The sequence below is a fragment of the Cladophialophora psammophila genome (genome assembly GCF_000585535.1).
Source record: "Cladophialophora psammophila CBS 110553 chromosome Unknown aczJe-supercont1.4, whole genome shotgun sequence".
NCBI classification, from domain to species: domain Eukaryota; kingdom Fungi; phylum Ascomycota; class Eurotiomycetes; order Chaetothyriales; family Herpotrichiellaceae; genus Cladophialophora; species Cladophialophora psammophila.
In genome coordinates, this window is record NW_006912925.1 from 1244616 (window position 1) to 1264622 (window position 20007).

Genomic DNA, 20007 nt, shown 5'->3' on the forward strand with positions numbered 1-20007 from the left:
TCTCAGTTGATAGATGGTATCTCCTCATGCGGTGAGGTAAGTTTTTTCGGCTGTCACAAAGCGCAGGAAAAGCGCAGCCAAGGGCTTCTAGAAGGACTGGGCCGCCCGCATTTACGAGGCATCTTGGCTTTTTCAGAGACTCCCTAATGAAGTGGCCCTATCAAAGGTTGCTAGGCTAACTAGAGGCCTCTGGCAGTGGTCCCCACCACCCGGGAGCTCCCCCCTCGCCGACCCTGGTGGGCGCCTAGTAGCCTAGCCACTCGGCCATCCCACCCCCCGCAACAAAATCGTGCCTCCAGAGCCTGCTCTTGCTGCCGCTCCTCTCGTCCAGCACTCCGCTGACGGGCTTTTATCACTCCCCGGCATTCCGCTCATCCAACTTCCCATCCTTCTCTCCAGAGTCCAGTATCACTTCCCCAGATCTTCAAACCCCAGTTGTCCCGGTGGAGAAAAGGCTCAATCCTCTTATCGGCAATGCAGATGGAAAGCTCGCTCCGCAACATTCTCCATTCCAGCGAGCCAGCTTATGATTCCTCGTCTCTTCATACTGGCCATTTGCCGGCGACTGTCCAGCAAAATGGCCCTTTTATCGGCGCAATGGAGGCTGAAAATGTTTTGAACGACTCCCGGAAGCGTCCTGCCACGCGGATAAAGTCCTCATATCCGCGAAAGAGAGCCATTCAAGCCTGTCAGAAGTGCAGAGTCCGACGAACAAAATGCAATAATGCTCGTCCAACCTGTTCCTCCTGCATGTCAATTGGCGCAGAGTGCACGTATAGCGAAGGAGATCATTCTACGTATGTCCTGTGCGGCGGCACATCTTCGGACGTGCTATACGATGACGACCCTCTTCTGACCCTGGCAGCTTTGATTCCGCGAGTCTTGCAATTCTGGACAAGTTGAACACCATCGAGGAACTCTTGAGAGCGCCCAGTGCCCGGACCCAGGTTGTCCCAGCAGCTCCCAGTAATACAGCCGACAGCCCCAGTCGTGGAGTCTTATCCCGGTTAAAATCGCTGAATTCTCCCAGCCTCGAAAGATCCAAAGATGCTACCCCCTGTCACATGAACATTGAAGGAGTCTTGTCGTGGTCTGTCTTCGACGATGTTAGTCCCAACCTCGACCTGAAAGGGCTCCTCAACTCTAGTAATGGCGCCACCCAAAACCTGTCAATCGTGACAGAATTCGATGAGCATGTTGCCGAAGAGGAACTTGTGGCAAGGTTCATGAACAATGTCTTCATTTACAATCCGGTCTTGGAGGAAGCCAAGATTCATCGCTACATGCGTGACGCGCGCTTCAACGGCATTGCATGGGATGCACAGTCGTGCCTACTGGTGAGATGGCGTCTGGTATAGGCACCTAGTCATCGTTGCTAACCGTCGTTGTTGTCGACAGCTCCTGATATATGCTCACGGCTCGATTGTTGGACCGTTTGATGGCGGCCACCAACAAGACGCCTCGTCTTTTCGCTCTTCTCCGCAGTTTAAACAGGCCGAGTTATACTTTTCTGCAGCTCAGAAAAGGATGGGCCACCTGCTTTGCAGAACAGGTGTATTGGAAGCGCAATGTTTCTTTCTGGCAGGAGTATATTTGATGGCAACACTACGTCCGATGGAGGCATGGAAAATGTTTGTCCAGGCTCTCGCCTGCTGCCAAGCATTCTATACCGAGAAAGAGTCCCCAGAAGCCGACAGGGAAGGGGAACAGCGTTTGCGGGAAAGTATCTACTGGACTTGCTTCAAATCGGAACTGTAAGTGGAAACCAATCCTGCCCGTCGCACGCTTTCCGGTAGTGCAATGCTGAACCTGAGCCAGCGAACTCCGTCTCGAGCTGAATGTTTCCGAGACTTCGATATGGGATCTCACATATCCTGCCTTCTTTCCCTCTCCTCCCGAGGGTCTCCGATCTCAAAGGGAAATAGTGTGGTATTTTTATCTTGCCGAAATTGCCCTTCGACGGCTGGGAAACAGAATCCTCAACTTCATCTATGACAGCAAAGCCACGAGCTCCATGTCCAACGCAGCCGAGTCTACGGTCGGATTTGAACAACAGGCGGCAGACTGGATTCGATCGCTCCCCCAAGCACTCGACCTTGAAGCACCCTCGGTGGGAGAGGAGAGTGACTTGCACCATTCGCTCAAGTTCATACTGAAAGGCCACCTCCTCGACTGCTACGAAATGATGTATTGGCCCTTTATCGTCGCGGCGGTAAACTATGATACCCCTGAAAGGACGCCCACAATCTCGACCGAGTCAATGGACTCGTTTGTGCACAAAGCGCTGGTCGTTTGCGTGGAGCGAATCGAAAAGAATGAACAAGGCTTTTTCTATCGCCATCATGGGACCTGGCTGATGTTACGGTCTTGCACGAGGAGCGCATTTGTCCTTCTCGCTGCTGCCAGACTCGAAAAACTGACGTTACTAATGCCGGATCGCTGGCGAGAGGCTGTGGAAAAGGTGATCGAAATGTTGAGATTCTGGAGGCGAGAGAGCAAAGACGTCGAAGACCGATTGCGACTTGTGGAAACGTTGCTTGCAGGTCTGACGTTCAGCGATCCGCGTGTTTTATGAGGAGAATGTGGCAATTTTTCTGAATTTTCGTGTTAATCATCATGAATCTGGCTACGTTTGCATCATACATATCCGTTAGGACATGAAGACATAACAAAAAATGCATCGGGCGAAATTGCATCGGGTCGGATGGATCACATTCAAGCATCCACCTCGCGAACCTTGTATTCAAACATTCCATTCGACGGTATCTTGTTCTTGTCGAGCATCTTCATGGAAGTTTCAACACCAGCCGCGGGTACTTTGTACTCGAACTTCTTGCCTGGTCCCGGTTTCGAGCCATCCGGCAGCGCATAGGGATACGGTAGGTATTCTGGCATGAGGCCCAACTGGATCAATAGTGAAGCTTGGTCCCAGGCTATATGCTCATGATACAGGCGGTCGCCACGCACGCAGACAACGGATGTGCATGGAAGCTCAACTTTTCGTCCCGTCGGAGGAATGCCAGGGGCTCTACCCGACAACAAGTAAGTTTTTTGGGAACCGAGTCTGGATGGGAAGGGGGCATGATTCTTACAGCCAGTCGATTTCCATATCATGCGTGAACTTGGCAATGAACTCGTCACAGACACGATCAATGCCAATTGTTCGACTCACAAGCAGGAGCTCCATGTCTTTTGGATTCTTGGGGATGAAATGGTTGCGGTAAAAGTTCGTTAAGCTCGCTCTGCCGATGCCGCCCGTCATCTGCGTCCCCCATTCAGCATCTACACGCATAAGATAGCAACTCATAGGACACATCGTACCGTAGTAATATGATTAACATAGGGCTCTTGCACCATGGTTGCCATCGTTTTGGACACAGAGCGCTCTGCAAATTCAAAATATGTGTGCTCTTCCCAGATCGCTTCCAGGTCGAAGTTCAAGCCACGGATATACTTCTTTAGGAAGGTGAGATTTCGAGTATGCGCAACGGCTTCGTTGGTACTGTCAAACTCCTGCAGGCCTGGTATGACGAACTTTGGCGACTTGGCCGAGGGATAGGTGTATATTTTGGCATCCGGATGGGACTCTGCCTTTTCGTATCCCGCGAAGTGACAGAGCCTGGGTATTGCGACAGGGGTAACCAAGTCTCCCGCCGTGCCGTAGATCACGGCCGCCTTGATGGTGGGGCTAATCGCTGCAGTGCGACCGAGTTCATTCCAGATGAAAGTGTCGTAGACTTGAAGGCGACTTTTAGTCCCTTGAGGCAACGACAAATCATAGCGGAAGTGAAGGACGGGGAGGAGGAGGGGGGAGGAGAAGGCAAGAACATACCGACCATCCCAACCCCACCGTTGAAATCGCACTTCTCACACCCTTCAAGCGCAGTCAGGGCCTGTGCCAGAATTTGAGTCGTGGTGGTGGTGGTGGTCGAGCCCGAGGTGAATGCCTCGCCTCGAATCTCCACGACCGCAAATCCCTCTTCCGCCCATTTCAGCAGGGGAGGCGGGATGCCATTCTCGCAAACGACGCCGCCGTCGGTGTAGCTCGGCGTGTCCGCTGACAGCACGATGACCAGACCTGGCCCATGGCCCTTTCGAGATAGCGGCGGTAAAAGTGAGATGTGATTGCTGACTTTGACCAGTTCGGCGGTTGGGAGGGAGACTTGCTCTTCTGCGGGGGGGACTGGTTCGGCCATGACCACCACTTTTATTATCCTACCTGGAGATGCGAGAAATGGAGTGTCAAATATACACTGTGTGTCCTTTCCGGGCTCGGACGGACTGAGAATTCCCTGAAATAACAGATGCCCGGCCGCACAGGGATAGCGTTTGTCGAAGCTGATGGGCCAGTAGGTGGGTGATTGACGGTGGATGGGTGCGCGGACCGCAGTACTTGATAAGGCGCTCAGCCTCGCTCGGCATTTTGTCTGGGCAAAAGTGGTTCGATCATACGATGAATTCCAAATGTCCTGGTACACTTCCGTCGAGCATTTGTAGTGGTTTGTACGAAATCATCAAGACTACCTGCTTATTTAGAGTGAGCGCGGCGAGCTCCCTCAACCTCCTGCTCTCCCTCTTCAGCACCTTGTCCAGACTTTCGGCCCTAAAGCTATTCTATATTTTACATATTGCACTTTCTGCATTCCCCCGTCGATTTTGACAAATCCAGCATCCCACACTCCATAAGAGGCCCTACCTGCTCCAGCGCTGCATCTGTCCTAAGCCCGCCAGCTACAGCATCCATATAATCCCCCCAATTCAGTTCTACGACCGCAAGCCGTGGCAAGAATTTCAGACGTTTCTCAGGCGTCCACCATATCCGCCGTCCTTCTGTTCCTGTATGGACGTAGGGATCAGCTAACCAGAAAGCGGACAAAGGGTCCTGGAGGTAGGGAGAGATGTTCTGAGGCGGACATAGCCGTGAGCATGGTTCTAGAAGTCCTTTGTGGCGATCAATAATGGAGCAAGAACGAAAAGGATATTCAAAGTTTAGTGATACGCTCTAGGAGGACTCGGATGTCACATATTAGCATCTGATAACTTGGGGACACGAGGAGATTCTTGTATGTACCAGCAACAAAGGACGCTGGCTAGAGAAAAAGCTATCGAAGCTTCGGCTGACCTTCCCATTGCCGAGACGAGCCGGGAGAGAGTCCAGGCTAATCCCAATGTAGCTAGAGTCGGCGTTATCGATAACCAGAAAAATTATTGCCAGCCTCTGCAGCAATTTTCGTTGAAATGTGACATTTTGCAAATCAATTCACCACCGGTTGGAGTTTACCAAATCTCCGCAGCATGTCCAACCTAACGGATCCCCAATTGGGGGAGTCAAAGAAACGCAAGAGGGTGCGGGTGAAGCCCACACAAGCAGGACCCGAACCGCAATCTGAATCGTCTACCTTGAACGACCGAGTCCTTGCATCCACGAACGAACCGCAAGAAAAGAGCAAGAAGAGACGGAAGACGTCCCATTCAAGCGAAGATGAAGATAATGACGAGGGCCGGGGTTCAAGGAAAGCTGTGAATGATGGTGCGGAAAAAGCAGGGGAAGAGTCGTCGGACAGTGAGGTGGACAGCGGAGTTGACGACAGTGACGAAGCAGGCCCTGAACTCGAAGAAACAGTCGATACAACGACAGGGATCACAGAGATCACTTCTACTCCCTCAGATCTGCCTACGGACGTGATGCCTTCACTGCCTGGGACTGAAACCACCCCTCAAGCCTTCTCCGAACTCGCTCTGTCCGAAAAGACCATGAGAGCCATCACAGAAATGGGCTTCACCACTATGACCGAGATCCAAAGACGAGGCATCCCTCCGCTGATGGCAGGCCGGGACGTTTTGGGCGCCGCAAAAACTGGTTCGGGAAAGACGCTCGCCTTCCTCATCCCGGCTGTGGAAATGTTGCACGCTCTACGATTTAAACCGCGCAACGGCACTGGCGTAATCGTCGTCTCTCCCACACGAGAACTGGCGCTGCAGATTTTCGGCGTGGCTCGGGACCTTATGCAATTCCATAGCCAAACTTTCGGCATTGTAATCGGAGGCGCAAATCGCAGCGCCGAAGCCGAAAAGCTCAGCAAGGGCGTCAACCTACTTATTGCCACGCCGGGCAGGTTGCTGGACCACCTACAAAACACCAAGGGCTTTGTCTACAAAAACGTCAAGGCCCTCGTCATCGACGAAGCGGACCGTATCCTCGAAGTCGGCTTTGAAGACGAAATGCGCCAAATCGTCAAGATCCTCCCGGACCGCGACCACCGCCAGACCATGCTCTTCAGCGCCACGCAGACAACCAAAGTCGAAGATCTGGCCCGCATATCCCTCCGTCCCGGTCCCCTATACATTAATGTGGACCACAAAAAGGAGCACAGCACGGTCGAAGGCCTCGAGCAAGGGTACGTGATCTGCGACTCGGACAAACGCTTCCTGCTCCTCTTCAGCTTCCTCAAGCGCAACCTGAAGAAGAAAGTCATCGTCTTCATGAGCAGCTGCAACTGCGTCAAGTACCACTCGGAACTGCTGAACTACATCGACCTCCCCGTGCTCGAGCTGCACGGAAACCTCAAGCAGCAGAAACGAACAAACACCTTTTTTGAATTCTGCAACGCCACCCACGGCACGCTGATCTGCACGGACGTCGCCGCGAGGGGCCTCGACATCCCCGCCGTCGACTGGATCGTGCAGTTCGACCCGCCAGACGACCCGAGGGACTACATCCACCGGGTGGGCCGCACAGCCCGCGGCGCAGACGGCAAAGGGAGGAGTCTGATGTTCCTGCAGCCGAACGAGGTCGGCTTCTTGAGCCAGTTGAAAGAAGCCCGCGTCCCCGTGGTCGAGTTCGACTTCCCAGCCAAGAAGCTGGTCAACATCCAGAGCCAGCTCGAGAAGCTGATCGGGCAGAACTATTATTTGAACAAGGTGAGTTTTGAGTTGAGTGGGAGTCAGCATTTTTTTGTCGTCGAGCTGGTGCCATATCCCATCCGTCTCCCTTCTTCCGCTTTGGTTTTACTCAATCAATACACTCCTTTCCCGTTTGGTTTTCCCGCCCCTATTCCATATCAAGGAAAACAGTCGTTATCCAGCTCCGAACTCAAACTGACCTATCTCAACTAAACTAGTCCGCCAAAGACGGCTACCGCTCATACCTGCAAGCCTACGCCTCGCACAGCCTTCGCTCCGTCTTCGACGTCAACAAACTCGACCTGGTCAAGGTCGCAAAGAGCTTTGGCTTTGCAACCCCTCCCCGGGTCGATATTCAGCTGGGTGCGAGCATGCGGGATAAGAAGCAGAACAGTGCCAGGAGGAGTTACGGGAGTCAGCCGAGGCAGAAAAATGGGTTTAAGAGGAGATAGGTCGTCAAAGGTTGACTGCTTGAGGCGATTTCAATTATGCCTTCACGGAACTATTTGGAGCTAATGGTGTTGGCAAAAGCGTGTTACTTTCGCTTATTCTAACTCACAATGCCGCTTGACCGTTTATTCATTCTCTGTCCTCACCCTGGATATTCTTTGCTGTTGCCTAATCGCTGAATCCCTAGTTCTCGGACCTCTCTTTTCCTCGATCTACCCCCCACACACACTCTCTCTCAAATACATGTCTCAATCGTAATCCCATGTCTCTCTCTCTCGCACCTCACGAGGCCACCATACTCGAAAGCTTTTGAAAGCCCGGCGTTCCCCACCCTGTAGCAGGATCCCAGCCAGGAACCGCATCCCAACCGGCGTTCGCAATCTTCGGCGTCGGCTGGCCCGTGTACACGTCCCGGCCCGAGCACCCACGAGACCGTCCCAGAATGGTATCGTCGAATGCCTGGATGCCCTGGGAATACAACCAAGGGTTTAAGAAGCCGAGCTTTCCCTTCCCCTGCGCTAAACGCTTTGTTGTTCAAATTGGATATGACGGCAGCAAAGGTTGGCGCTGCGCAAGACATTCCGTACAAGAACTGCAAATGATCCTGGCTCTCAATCAGGCAGCGCACAGATTGAGCGGAGACATCCGGGTCGCCACGACCAGAGGTGGTAAAATACCCTTTACTGCTGTTGCCCAACTTAGCAATGTAGGCCTTCGTAGTGTTGCCCTGATAAGGGGGTGTCACGAAGTAATTGGAAAACGCTCCCGACGAAAAAGCAGCTTCGATTTCCGAATCTAGAGCGTAAGTGCCTCGTACAGGGGTTACATAAGGGCGCGTGGCCGGAAAATTCAGCGTAAAGCGTGCCGTTTTCTTGCCGTCGTTGGATTGACACGCACTGCCGACACCAGTGTCGCCTGACGCGAATATCACAGACACGCCCCGTAAACCGAGAAAGGACAATCAGGGCACACTTCCCTCGCCCAGTCGAAAGGTACGGTCTGCTGAACTTAGGACTCCGAAGGTGTGACGGAATGTGTATAAGTATCGTGATAAGCACCGGCACTGGAGTCTGAGGGCAATGAAGCTTTCATCCATATCAGTTTCCGAGCAAGAAGTGAAGGAACATGTACCATGCACAACGCGATTCGTCGCAACGGGAGTGTCGACCATCCTGATACCAAGCGCTGATGCGACGGCGGGAAGGAAGATTGAAGCAACAAATGGAGTCCATGTAAACCGGGGATTCACTTCGACTAAACGTGAACTCTGAACCAAGGAGAGAGTAAGGAAATTGCTCCTACCATCAACGGTTCGCCTACTCACGATCCGACCTGGAACATGTATTTGCCTCTTCTCTCCAAACAAGGCTGGCAGATTGAATGGTACAGAACATTAAGCGAAGAGCAGGTGTTCAAGGGTTATTTGATATTTTCTTGCATCGATACTCCGTTGAAATCATCTCTTAGCTGAACAAAAGGGCAAAAGTCCAAAAGGCCAGGAATGTCTATCGTCTCATATCTGCGCCCAGTTGTAACTCGTGCTCAAGGTCATTGGACGTAAAGGCACCAGCCTCTTGCGGTCTTGGATCCTCATGGCTGCTCCATTGACTTGGATTCTCGGGAATTGGTACGTTCATGTTGGCAGCCGGAGTCTGAGATGGCTGGTGGCGAACGTGGTGACGGAATCTCATAACTTCGTCTAGGATCATCTTTCGCATCTCTTGCACATCCTCGACAACCTCAAACGCAAAGTCGAAGGTCTTGGGACAAGCAGGCTCGTCACTAGCGTCGTGCCAAATGTGAAGGTATCGGTGCTCCAAAGCATCCTCCACCGAGATACGGGACGATGGATCGAATGCCAGCATTCGGTCCAGAAGATCAAGAGCGTCCGGGTTCGCTTGTGGGAACAATCTCTGGAAAGGGATCTTGGGCATGTATGGCAGGTTTCGGACATACTCCTGAGCACGGGGTGATCCGATTCTGGACAGGGTCTCCTCGTTAGGGGTGCCCAGGTAGTGCAAGATCTGGTTCAGCTGGTCGACGTAGTCCCGGCCTTTGAAGAAGGGTCTGCCACCGAGCAATTCTGCCAAGATACACCCAACAGACCACACATCGACTATTGCCCGTGTTAGCAGAACATCCAGTGTCCACGGGGTGTCAACATACTAGCTTTAGTGTAGCTCTGGAAGCTCAGCATGATCTCTGGAGCACGGTACCATCGAGTTGCGACGTATTCGGTCATATATCCCGCATTCTCCTCGGGATCCTGAGAGAAACCTCTGGCGAGACCGAAGTCGCAAATCTTGAGCTCGCAATCGGCATTGACGAGAAGATTGCCGGGTTTCAAGTCTCTGTGCAACACATTTGCCGAATGAATGTACTTGAGACCGCACAGAATTTGGTAGATGAAGGATTGAAAGTGAGCATCAGTAAGCGGCTGACCAGATCTAATGATCGCAGCAAGATCACACTCCATCAATTCTGGTGCTCGTCAACCACAGTCTCCTCCAATAGGCAGTCAACATACCTTCATAGAGGTAAGTCTCGTTGAAATTGTCCGGTCGGGGAATATCCATGTCATAAAGACAGGTGATCTGGGTCTCGTCAGCCGGGGAGGTCTTTCCACAATTGATCGCAACGACTGACATTTCGATGGCCGCGGAAGTGCTGCAGAAGCTTGATTTCGCGCAGGGCTCGCTTTGCAAGGATCTTCTTGCTGAAGACATTGGTGACTTTCTTGATGGCCACTCCTTCTCCGGTTTGCGAGTTGGTCGCCGCACTTTCAGCCGGGTCAGCGAGGCTCCAACTCCAGCTGGGCTATTCCTACCAGACTATACCATATGCACCCTGGCCCAACTCTTTTGTCACAGTATATCTCTCATCGACAATGAAGTCTTGATTGAAGACCTTGAACACTTTGCGTCCAGCTAGGTCCCCCATGTTGCTGTTGCTCTTACTATTGTTGATTGATCTGATTGAGAGACAGTAGGATCGGACAGCGAAGTGATTGCGGCACGGAAGGTCAGAAGAGCAGTTCAGGCGTTATAAAGGAGAAGCCGGCCAAGGAGGAGATCAAGGAGGCAAGGCAGACTTTTTGGTCTTCGATTCTTGTGCGGCTGAATGATAGAGTTGAGCGGTGCTGACGCTCTTGAGTGCAACTGCGCACTTTGGATTGCGGCGAACGTGTCCAGTCGGAGTCTCAGGTGGGGGCCGCTTCAGGTGTAGCGCGAAGATATTTGTGTAAGACCTAGCCAGTCAAAGGACCGGGATACAGGGATATGATCAAAGCGGGAGATTTGGAATGAAATTGAGAATCAAGATATTCATTTGCTAACCGCTGAGGTGGATTGGAACAGCTTGGACTGTGATGAAGGTGTTCTGGATCCCTTGTTTGAAGCAGCCGCGCGCTGTGTTTCAAGGCGGGATGGGGAAATCGAGGGGAGGGCACTGGAGGGGCAGCCATCGCCATTGCCGTTCACCCTTACTGGGTACTCAGTAGTGGGCGAGTGCGCGGGTGGGCTGAGGGCTGAGGGCTAGTGAGTGGCTGCCCGCCCGGTGCCCGCCAACCAAAGTCCGCCCGCCTGGGAGCAAATACGAACGCCAAGCACGCCGCCATGGCACTGCACGTGCCGGCGCTAGTTGAAGCCTTACCAAAGGCGACTCCCTGGGGTGAAAAAGTGTGGCTTGAGCTACGTACTGGGTATTGGGTACTGGGTACTATCATCCAAAGTGACGGTGTGTCCCTGGTTCAAGCAAGCAGATCACGGCTCGCGTGGTTAATGCAGAGGGTGTCCAAGCCCTGAAAATTCAGCCGCCACTGTCAATCAGGTGGTGCAGTTGGACGCGGAGAAGAATTCTCCGTTATGCCAAATCAAAAAGTTAGGTGAAGTCAATTCATACAGGTATCAGACAGCCTGATCGCAGAATGGAAGAACTACTTGCGAAACACCGCAAGGAACAGCGAGACCTCCAGGCCAAGGTCACGCAGAAAAAGAAGAACGCGACCAAGAAGACCAGAAAGGGGGTGAACGACGAATGTGAGAAACTCGAGCGAGAACTGGCAGAGAAGCAGCAAGCGGAGATCCAGCAGCTCGAACCTGGAGATCCGGATGAACTATTACAAGGCGCGGTGGAGGATCTAAGCATCGTTGACCATGCCGTTGGAGAAGTCGTTCGCGGGCCAGAGCCTGAGCCAGAGCGAGTGAAACAGGGCGACATCGCAGAACCAACGCCCGCGCCCACGTCCACGTCCACGCCCGCAGACCAGTCGCGACCTCGAAAACCAAACCGCCAAAAGGCAAGACTGGCACGTCGAGCAGCGGAGCAAGAGGCACAAGCCGCGGCCGCAGCTCTCGAGGCCGAGAACCTCCCCGACCTCCGCGAGCAAGAACTCTCCAGCATGAAGCAACAGATGAGCAAGCTGGGTCTCTCGGAAACTCTCATCCGGCCTGACGGCCACTGTCTCTTCTCCGCCTGCGCACACAGCATGCATCCCGACCTCCTTGCAGCAAAATCTGACCACACCAAAAAGGTGCCGTACCAGAAGGTCAGACACGCGGCGGCGGAGTTCATGGCTCAACACCCCGACGATTTTGGAGCGTTTATGGAGGAGCCCTTGGACGCCTATGTGAAAAAGATTAGAGACACGGCAGAATGGGGCGGCGAGTTGGAGTTGCAGGCCATTGCGCGATCATACCATGTGGACATCAACGTGCTCCAAGCGGATGGCCGGGTGGAAAGGATCTCTGCTGGATCAGATACTCCGCACGACGGCTCAAGTGACACCATCTGGCTTGCATATTACCGACACAGCTTTGGGCTCGGTGAGCATTACAACGCATTGAAGAAAGTGGACCAAAGCTGAGCAACTACCTCATTTCCACGCCGAATCATGACCTGTTGACGCACAGACGAGTTTTAATAATCAGCTGTTGAAGCCCAGGAGATGGTTCCGCCAGAGCCAACCAAGTGACGAAAAAGATCCAACATCTCAACGATGCCGCCAAACCGAGATATAATCCTCCACATTCCCATCCTTGTCCTTGCCCACGTTGTGTGTGTCGGCAGGATGCCAGTGCCCTACCCTTTCCAACGCACCTGGGCTGGATGGAGCAAGCGGATTCATTTTCACGTGGCCTTCCTCATCGTACGGAATGTCCTCTCCCGGATGGCTTAAGTGTTCCATGTATGTCTTTGGAGCAACGCCATAAGGGGGACCACCCGATGTGACAGGCTTGGAAACCGGGAACTCAAGACAGACAAGATTTGCCTGAGGGGAGGTGCGGAGGAGCTCGGTCATGCGTTTCGCCCAGGCAGGACGCATTTCCGGGCGCATTGCGCAGAAGAACTGGACAGGCAGGTGTGAGTATGTGATCTTGCGTCGAGGAAGGACGGCGTGGGAACACAAAGATCAACAATCCAGGGGATAAGATTTGCTCTGGGTTGGAAGACAGGCCAGTGAAATGGGAACAGACTCAGGAAAGTCACTCACAGTATAGTCGTAAATTAAATCGAACTTGCCATCCCACTCACTACCAGCACCAAGCTCTGTCCTCACCTTTTCCACCCACCCGTCATTGTAAAAGTCGCCCCGAAGGAACTTCATTTCTCCCTTACCGACGCTCTCATCGTAGACGGGATACTTGTCAGTGTTCTCGGCCGCATACTTTTCGCAGGCCTCGAGCGCCTTTTCAGCGTACTCCAATCCAACGACATCATATCCAAAACTTGAGAGCACCAAAACATCCACACCACGGCCGCAGCCGGGCACTAATGCGCGCTTCCGATGCTTCTGCCCATCTGCGGACGAGGCGAGAAGGGCATTGCCAATGACATCGGCGTGGTTGATCAATGTGTCGGCGAGAGCTGGGGATGGCGATCCACGGTCCCAGGGTAAAAAGTCTCCTTTGTTCCACAGCTCGGCCCAGCCTTCGGTGTAGGCGCTGCCTTGGTATTTGGCCATGTGGCCCTTGAGCTTCTCGCGGACTTCAGCAGTGCCGGTTGTCGATGCCATGATTGCGGTTGGTACGATTAGCCCGGGTAATGTAGCCGAACAGGCTGGCCTGAAGTAAGCTTCAAATCGGTTAACGGTAAGAAGCGGAACGGATGGTCGGCGGTGGATGGGAGATGGACAGTGGCCGAAGACGACGCTGGGTTTTGGTCGAATTTGCCTGAAAAGGAATAAAGTGGCTGGGAGGGGTTGATGGAAGGATCGACTCTGATGGCCAGGACGAGGACGGATGGCTGCTTTTGTCCGGAGGTGTTTCGATATGTATACTCCCCAAATCAGACCTTGTGGTATGTTGGGTGTGTTTCTTATTGCAATATTAGCCACCGACACAATGTCACGATTGTGGTGAGGAGTCAGCTGGGAGAACATCGGATCTGCTGAAACTCCAGTGCTGCCAACCTCCGCACCCCTCTGCAGAGTCCAGACAGTAGGTCCCACTAACAATTTTTGTTTTTGTTCAGCTCATCATTGGCGCCAATCCCGAGGCTGACTGCAGCGACAAGTCGGAACGATACATGAAAATGGTTGTGGAAACCGGCCTGCTGAGTGTGTCTGCGAGTTGGGTCGGTCCTGAAGAGGCCAAGGAACAACAGTGAAACAAATGGTATCGCACAGGTAATCAACGTGGCTGAAATCACGAGACGAGGCTGGGCTTTTGTTTGTCAGGTTTATGTCTTTGGCATAATTTCTTACTTGTGGACTTTGTATGTTAGCCAATGCAGGAAGCAGGGACGCGAGAGAGGAGGGAGGAAGGAGGATTGGGTGTACAGTCTCCATTGGTACGAGCAACGTAGCCAGTACATAGGAAAGTGCCTCGGCTATATGGCTCCGATGGCCAGCGAGCAGCTTGCCAGGTCTACTCGGTAATATTGACTTGTACATCGTACAACATAGCCCCGATGATACAACAACGGTGACGGTATTACGCGTTGCCTCTTGGACTGAATTGCAGTTTGACTGTGGGCCAGAAGGAGTCGAGCAGCACAATAACAATATCCCAGTCTTCGTCTACCTTTTGCCCCATTGAGAAACTGACTGATACAACATCGCCATCTTCCTCTCTGCAAGACTCGAGACTAGGGAGCAATAACTCGATATGGTGGTCAGAACGATGCCCTCGAGCCCTCTTGGCCCTGCCTGGCCATCGCATCTCGCCCGCCAAGCGTCGCCCCAGGGAATGTTTCCGCTTTGGAAGACAATCTGGACAATCCTCATCCGCTTGCCAACTGCTCTGGCTTCCCGGCAATAACGGCACGACAAACCACCATCTCCTCGATCTCTCCATCTATCTCGTACTATGACCAGCAGAAACTGCTTCGGCTAGCAATCCTCAACCCCACCATTTCGGTTCTTCATTGGCTGTCTCGACCGCTGTGAATCCGTGTTTTGATGCTGGGCCACCGGTAACCTGCAAATGTTCTCGTCCAGCGATGCACGCCATTTGCCGCTGCGGACGTCCATTTCAACTGCTGGCCACGCCCTTTGTACCCTATGTCCGTTCGAAACATGCCTTCGAGGATCTGCGACCTGAGAGACACACAGCTGACCGTATCTTTAACCTGCCCATCTCCAACATCAGTTTCTCCGTCCCCATTTCTTAGATTCTCTCTTTTGGTTCCAATTTGGGGGAATATACATGTTTGAGTAATGACCTGGACAGCAGATCCTCGACCTTCCCTGTCCATTCCTGACCGATTCCCATCCTTCATCGGACCTCGCACATGGCTCACGATGGCCTCGAGAAACTTCCCCCCTCGCCAGATACCCTACACGGCCCGCCCTCGGAGGAAAGACTGACAAGAGAGAAAGAGCATGAAGGCACTCTTGAGAGCCGGTCCCTCCATTCTGATCACTCGGACCATTCAACTGTCGCCGACCAGCAGGATGTCGAAATCGCCCAAGATGCATTGGCAAGGACTATAACTCCCAAACGTCCCCTTGTCAAGGTTCCGCGCTCCGAGAGGCGTGGTTTGTTTGCCCGGATCTGTGTCATGGCCGAGGTCACAGAACCCACAGATTATAGTGATAGCGTAAAATGGTGCATCACTTTCATTGTGGCCATTGCTGCCGCCGCCGCACCGGTGGGCAGCGCCATTATATTGCGTATGTTGGCGTCTGCCGTTGATGTTATTGGAACCTGTCCAAAATGTTGACTCGATCAATCTTTTTTTTTTTTTTTAGCAACCCTTGATGAAGTGGCTAGATCCCTTCACGCCGAGGCGACTATCACCAACCTATCGGTTGCGCTGTATATGTTGAGCATGGCTATTTTCCCCCTCTGGTGGTCCGCCTTTTCAGAAACGGCCGGGCGCCGCACCGTTTACATCACCTCATTTGCCCTGTTCATCTTGTTCTCTGTCTTGAGCGCCGTTTCTCATTCGATCTCCATGCTTATCGTTATGCGACTGTTCGCTGGAGGAGCCTCGGCATCCGTGCAAGCCGTTGGTGCGGGTACGATCGCCGACATCTGGGAATCACGGGAGAGGGGGAGAGCAATGGGAATCTTCTACCTAGGACCCCTTTGCGGCCCGTTACTGGCACCCATTGTGGGTGGTATTCTCGGCCAAGTTTGGGACTGGAGGGCAACCCAATGGGCTCTTGCAATATACGGAGGTAAGCCGCAAGTTGCCATCGCTTGCATCAAGTCGATTGTTTCGTCGCTGAGAGAATGGGGCCTGACGCGAATTTCAGTTTTGACGTGGGTGTTGATCTTCTTCGGTCTGCCCGAGACCCTGAAGGCACCGAAGGACATGGCAGAAGAGACCGTGGCGGACGCAGCATCGTCCATCAACAACGGCAGTCATCGACCTCCATTGAGTCGCACTTCGACCAGAGAAGTGATACAGAACAAGTCGAAGAAGTACTTGAAGGTTGCACGGATGTTGTTGTTGGACCCACTGAGCGTCATCCTGTACCTCCGGTTCATGCCTGTCTTGCTGACGGTGTATTACTCGGCGGTTACTTTCGGCTCACTCTACGTACTCAACATCAGCATCCAGTATACTTTCGAAAGGAAGCCGTATGACTATTCGACCCTCATCATCGGCTTGCTCTATCTGCCCAATTCGGTTGGGTATATCCTTGCCAGTGTACTTGGCGGTCGCTGGATGGATTATATCATGAGGCGCGAGGCGATCAAGGCAAACCGGGTGGATCAGAACGGAAAATTAATCTTTCGACCAGAAGACCGCATGCGCGAAAACGCGTGGCTGGGTGCATTAGTCTATCCTTGTGCGTTGATCTGGTATGGTTGGACCGTCGAGAAAGGCGTCATGTGGGTAGCACCGGTAAGTCAACCTGAAACAGAAAGATATGGAAAGTCCGGTATATGCAAGGGACCAAAGTTGACGCGGCTGTGGCACAGATAATTGCGAATTTCTTTTACGGCCTGGGGTCCATGATCATCTTTGCCATGTCAACCACGATGCTGACCGAGTTCATGCCACGTCGATCTTCGTCCGGTGTTGCTCTGAATAACTTTTGCCGAAATATTCTATCATGTGTTGGCGCCATTGTAGGAGCGCCCCTCATTGCGGCGATCGGCAATGGCTGGCTTTTTACCATCCTGGGCCTTTGGGCACTGTCCAGCGCCTCGGTGATTTGGGCCATGAAACGGTACGGCGAAAGCTGGCGAGAAAAGATGGATCGGCAGCTAAGATAAAAATAAACAACATGCGAACAAAAGGATAGATACCTGATAGACCAAAAGACCGCAAAGGGAACTTGTCCTGCTGGTACCAGCACGTGACTCACATCCCTCCCTGCCCTCCCCTCGTGACCCCAGTCACATGTCTCTCTTCCATCATCCTTGCGGCCCCCCCCCCCCCCCAGAACATCAAATAGAATGCGGAGATTGGAAGTGAGGCAGCGACTCAACCACTCTAGTAAAGAGGGGAAGAGAAAGAGGAGGAAGTCGGCGAATTCCTCGAGATTGACAAGCGGCACATCAAGTCTGCAGACCGTTCACCCCGTTATTCACCGGCTCGACCCGTTCCAAAGTTCCTTCAGGGGCAAAAATCTTCTCGGGTCTTTTCTTTTCCCTCATTCTTTCATGGCTTTACCACGCATATCCGACCACTTGAACTGTCGATGAGGCCATGACCATCGCCTCCATGTCGGATCGCCAATGGCAGCAGTCCCTCACCAGCTCTGCCCACGCCAACAGACGCGCCAACAGAGCACTAAAGCCCTCTTTTTCTCCATTGCTCATCCCGTGGTAGGCAAAGATGCAGCACCTTGTGCCCGTCGTCAATGAACTCCTCCACGTTTCTCGACGAACTGGCGTCGAGGGATCCAACACACTGCATAGCCCTCTAGCAAATCGAAACACATGGCCACTCACCAAAAGAGAGGGGACCCGAAGATAGAGGTGCTGGTGGTGCTTCCTTCTGGCCGCAGAATTTTCCCTTCTGGCTGACCAGTCGTGTTTGTTGGGCATCAGTCTAGGTACAACTTCCGCCCTCTACGCGATCCAATCGTGGCCCCTGGTTATGCACATTTCGTCCAATTGCGGCCATTTGGGCTGGATTATGCCACTCACTGTTGCAGTTGTCTGACCTTGAGTCAGAGCTATGCTGCTTTGTATCATTTCCAACCCGCACGTCGCTGCATGATTTCTGCAGACCTCGCCCTCCCCAGTGTGCGCCGGACCAGCATTTCTTTGTTGACGTGGTCCAATTGCCGGACCATGCTGTTCCCAAACGGGATGCCATGGTCCCTTGTTCATCATTTGGCCGAGCCCATGCTTGGGCCATGCTGCACGGTGGGATGATTCATGCTTGGGCTTTGCAGGCCCTCTTCCGTTCAACCAGGTTTCACACCACCATGCGTCCTTCAGCCACTCCTTTTTCCCTATACACAATTTCTGTCACTTTACGAGGTTCTTGAGGGGTTTTGCCTTACAATATCGCCGGCCAGGTCGCGTCATCGTGCTTTCCGACCCCTCCGCACCGTTTCTGATCCTTGCACAAAGAGGCGGATTGGTAGCTCCGAGAATCTGGCCTGACAGCGGAGAGGTTCAACACCCCAGGCATCGGCCATGGGAAAGGCTAAAAAGAGAAAGAATAAGAAGACTACTGTCAACCCCTGGCTGGATGAACCCAGTGAACCCAAAGACATCGGCGATGGCTCTGCCATACGAGTCCCAGTTCCAGTACGCCAAACTTCCTGCTTATCAATGGCAAACGTTTGATCCAAGCGCCGTTACATACTCCCTACATCCTATCATTGCACCCGCCGAAATTGATCCAAGCAACCATGATACTGACGACCAGTTGAAGAATGAGGAGGCAGCCACCACATCTGACGACGTCGCAGAGCCTCCTGCCCCTCCTGCCGAAGATACCCCCGAAGAAAGCGACGGTAGGGTTCATACACAAAAAAACATATAATTCCTCCTCTCACTGTCTTCTCTAGATACCGCTGCCATGGACGATACAACACCGCCAGCACAGGCAGGTACCGAGGAGGGGGTGATAGAAGGAGAATCTAGAGATACAGGTATCCGCGACACAAGCATATCTAAAACTAGGTGCTCTAACCGATTCATTCCAGCAGAAGGAACCGGCACTGACGCCTCCGCCGAGGGCCGAGAACCAAAGGTCGATGATGTTCCAGCGGAAAATACCGACGACGGGCCGCTAGATGCATCGGATTCTGGCCCAGAACCCGAGCAAGCAGAGCCAAAGGATGAAGCTGTTGAGCAACCCGCTGAAGACGACTCCAAGGGTCCAGACGAAGAGACAGATCCGGAAGGCTCATCGGAAGCTACCGCCGTTGAATTGAGTGACGGCGACAAATCTTCGGACCCAGAAACAGTTGTGGAAGTAGTTGAGAAAATGCAAGAAGCTGATGCTCCCCCTGAGCAAATCACTGAAGTCCTAGAAAAGGCCATGTCCGACGTCGGAGCTAGTCCTGCTTCTCCGGAGTCAGTGGCCGATATTGACCAGCCACCTGAAGAGAATGAAGAGAGCGCAGATGCATCTGCAGTAGATGAACGAGGAGAGGCGCCTGACGCCGCTGCAAACCCAGCATCTGAAGAGGGCACCCCAACCGAAGACAACCCTGCAGATAATGTGGAAGAGCCTCCAGCCCAAGATCAAGACCAATCCAACGACGATTCTGCAGACGCGGAGCCAGCAGAAAAGCCAGAAGAACCAGCTGAGGCAAGCGAAGAAGCAGCAGCCGACGAGGCTGCGATGGAAGGGGTGCCAGACAGCAACGAAGGTGACGCTGCTACCGCAGATGCAGCAGACGATGCGCAGCCCGACCCTGACCCTCCGGCTGCGGAAGAAAAAGAGGGTGGCTTGGACGAGCCCCCCGCGCCTGAGACTGCGGACGCCGACGGGAACGGGGATAATGACAACAAAGAGGAAAACACCGCCTCGGATGACCCCGTTCCTGAAGAAAAGGTGGAAGAAAGTGCAGTTGAGGAGGTATCACAAGAAGCCGGCGCCGAGGCACCAGCGGCTGGAGAAGACTCCAGCCAAAATGAGGAAGCTGGTGCCGAAGAGATGCCTGTGATAGAGGATCCTCCGGAGGACGTACCAAAAGAAGCATCTACAGAAGAGACGCCTGAAGTAGAGGATCCTCCGGAGGACGTACCAGAAGAAGCATCTACAGAAGAGACGCCTGAAGTAGAGGAT

The 20007-nt window shown here is 53.1% G+C and overlaps 9 protein-coding genes across 9 annotated transcripts in view; 5 read left to right on the plus strand and 4 right to left on the minus strand.

Annotated features, from left to right (window-relative positions):
• Positions 1–597: 597 nt before the first annotated feature.
• A1O5_03367 (uncharacterized protein) lies at positions 598–2575 on the plus strand (the record flags this gene model as incomplete). The annotated part of the gene is made up of 4 exons (XM_007743978.1): positions 598–797; positions 866–1337; positions 1399–1754; positions 1819–2575. 4 exons carry the CDS (start codon positions 598–600, stop codon positions 2573–2575), a joined length of 1785 nt encoding a protein of 594 aa, XP_007742168.1.
• Positions 2576–2715: 140 nt separating this feature from the next.
• Positions 2716–4196, minus strand: A1O5_03368 (uncharacterized protein; the record flags this gene model as incomplete). The annotated part of the gene is made up of 4 exons (XM_007743979.1): positions 2716–3028; positions 3093–3262; positions 3322–3737; positions 3833–4196. 4 exons carry the CDS (start codon positions 4194–4196, stop codon positions 2716–2718), a joined length of 1263 nt encoding a protein of 420 aa, XP_007742169.1.
• A 1099-nt stretch (positions 4197–5295) lies between these two features.
• A1O5_03369 (ATP-dependent RNA helicase HAS1) lies at positions 5296–7355 on the plus strand (the record flags this gene model as incomplete). Its single annotated transcript, XM_007743980.1, has 2 exons — positions 5296–6921; positions 7122–7355. 2 exons carry the CDS (start codon positions 5296–5298, stop codon positions 7353–7355), a joined length of 1860 nt encoding a protein of 619 aa, XP_007742170.1.
• A 412-nt stretch (positions 7356–7767) lies between these two features.
• Positions 7768–8305, minus strand: A1O5_03370 (uncharacterized protein; the record flags this gene model as incomplete). The annotated part of the gene is made up of 1 exon (XM_007743981.1): positions 7768–8305. A coding segment is annotated over one exon (537 nt), but the record flags the coding sequence as incomplete, so codon positions are not given.
• A 553-nt stretch (positions 8306–8858) lies between these two features.
• A1O5_03371 (CMGC/MAPK/ERK1 protein kinase) lies at positions 8859–10293 on the minus strand (the record flags this gene model as incomplete). The annotated part of the gene is made up of 5 exons (XM_007743982.1): positions 8859–9469; positions 9520–9834; positions 9881–9947; positions 10000–10132; positions 10181–10293. The coding sequence occupies 5 exons, from the start codon at positions 10291–10293 to the stop codon at positions 8859–8861; spliced, it is 1239 nt and encodes a 412-aa protein (XP_007742172.1).
• Positions 10294–11278: 985 nt separating this feature from the next.
• On the plus strand, positions 11279–12217 carry A1O5_03372 (uncharacterized protein; the record flags this gene model as incomplete). The annotated part of the gene is made up of 1 exon (XM_007743983.1): positions 11279–12217. One exon carries the CDS (start codon positions 11279–11281, stop codon positions 12215–12217), a length of 939 nt encoding a protein of 312 aa, XP_007742173.1.
• Positions 12218–12343: 126 nt separating this feature from the next.
• A1O5_03373 (uncharacterized protein) lies at positions 12344–13366 on the minus strand (the record flags this gene model as incomplete). The annotated part of the gene is made up of 2 exons (XM_007743984.1): positions 12344–12700; positions 12845–13366. 2 exons carry the CDS (start codon positions 13364–13366, stop codon positions 12344–12346), a joined length of 879 nt encoding a protein of 292 aa, XP_007742174.1.
• A 1718-nt stretch (positions 13367–15084) lies between these two features.
• A1O5_03374 (uncharacterized protein) lies at positions 15085–17024 on the plus strand (the record flags this gene model as incomplete). Its single annotated transcript, XM_007743985.1, has 4 exons — positions 15085–15466; positions 15545–15976; positions 16055–16650; positions 16728–17024. The coding sequence occupies 4 exons, from the start codon at positions 15085–15087 to the stop codon at positions 17022–17024; spliced, it is 1707 nt and encodes a 568-aa protein (XP_007742175.1).
• A 1462-nt stretch (positions 17025–18486) lies between these two features.
• The window catches only part of A1O5_03375 (uncharacterized protein), a gene marked incomplete at both ends in the record, with an annotated part of 1663 nt that continues 142 nt past the window's right edge, over positions 18487–20007 (plus strand). The window contains 2 exons of the mRNA XM_007743986.1: positions 18487–18724; positions 18779–19998. Of these exons, the coding sequence (XP_007742176.1) occupies positions 18487–18724; positions 18779–19998 (1458 nt within the window). The remainder of the gene's footprint in view (positions 18725–18778; positions 19999–20007) is intronic.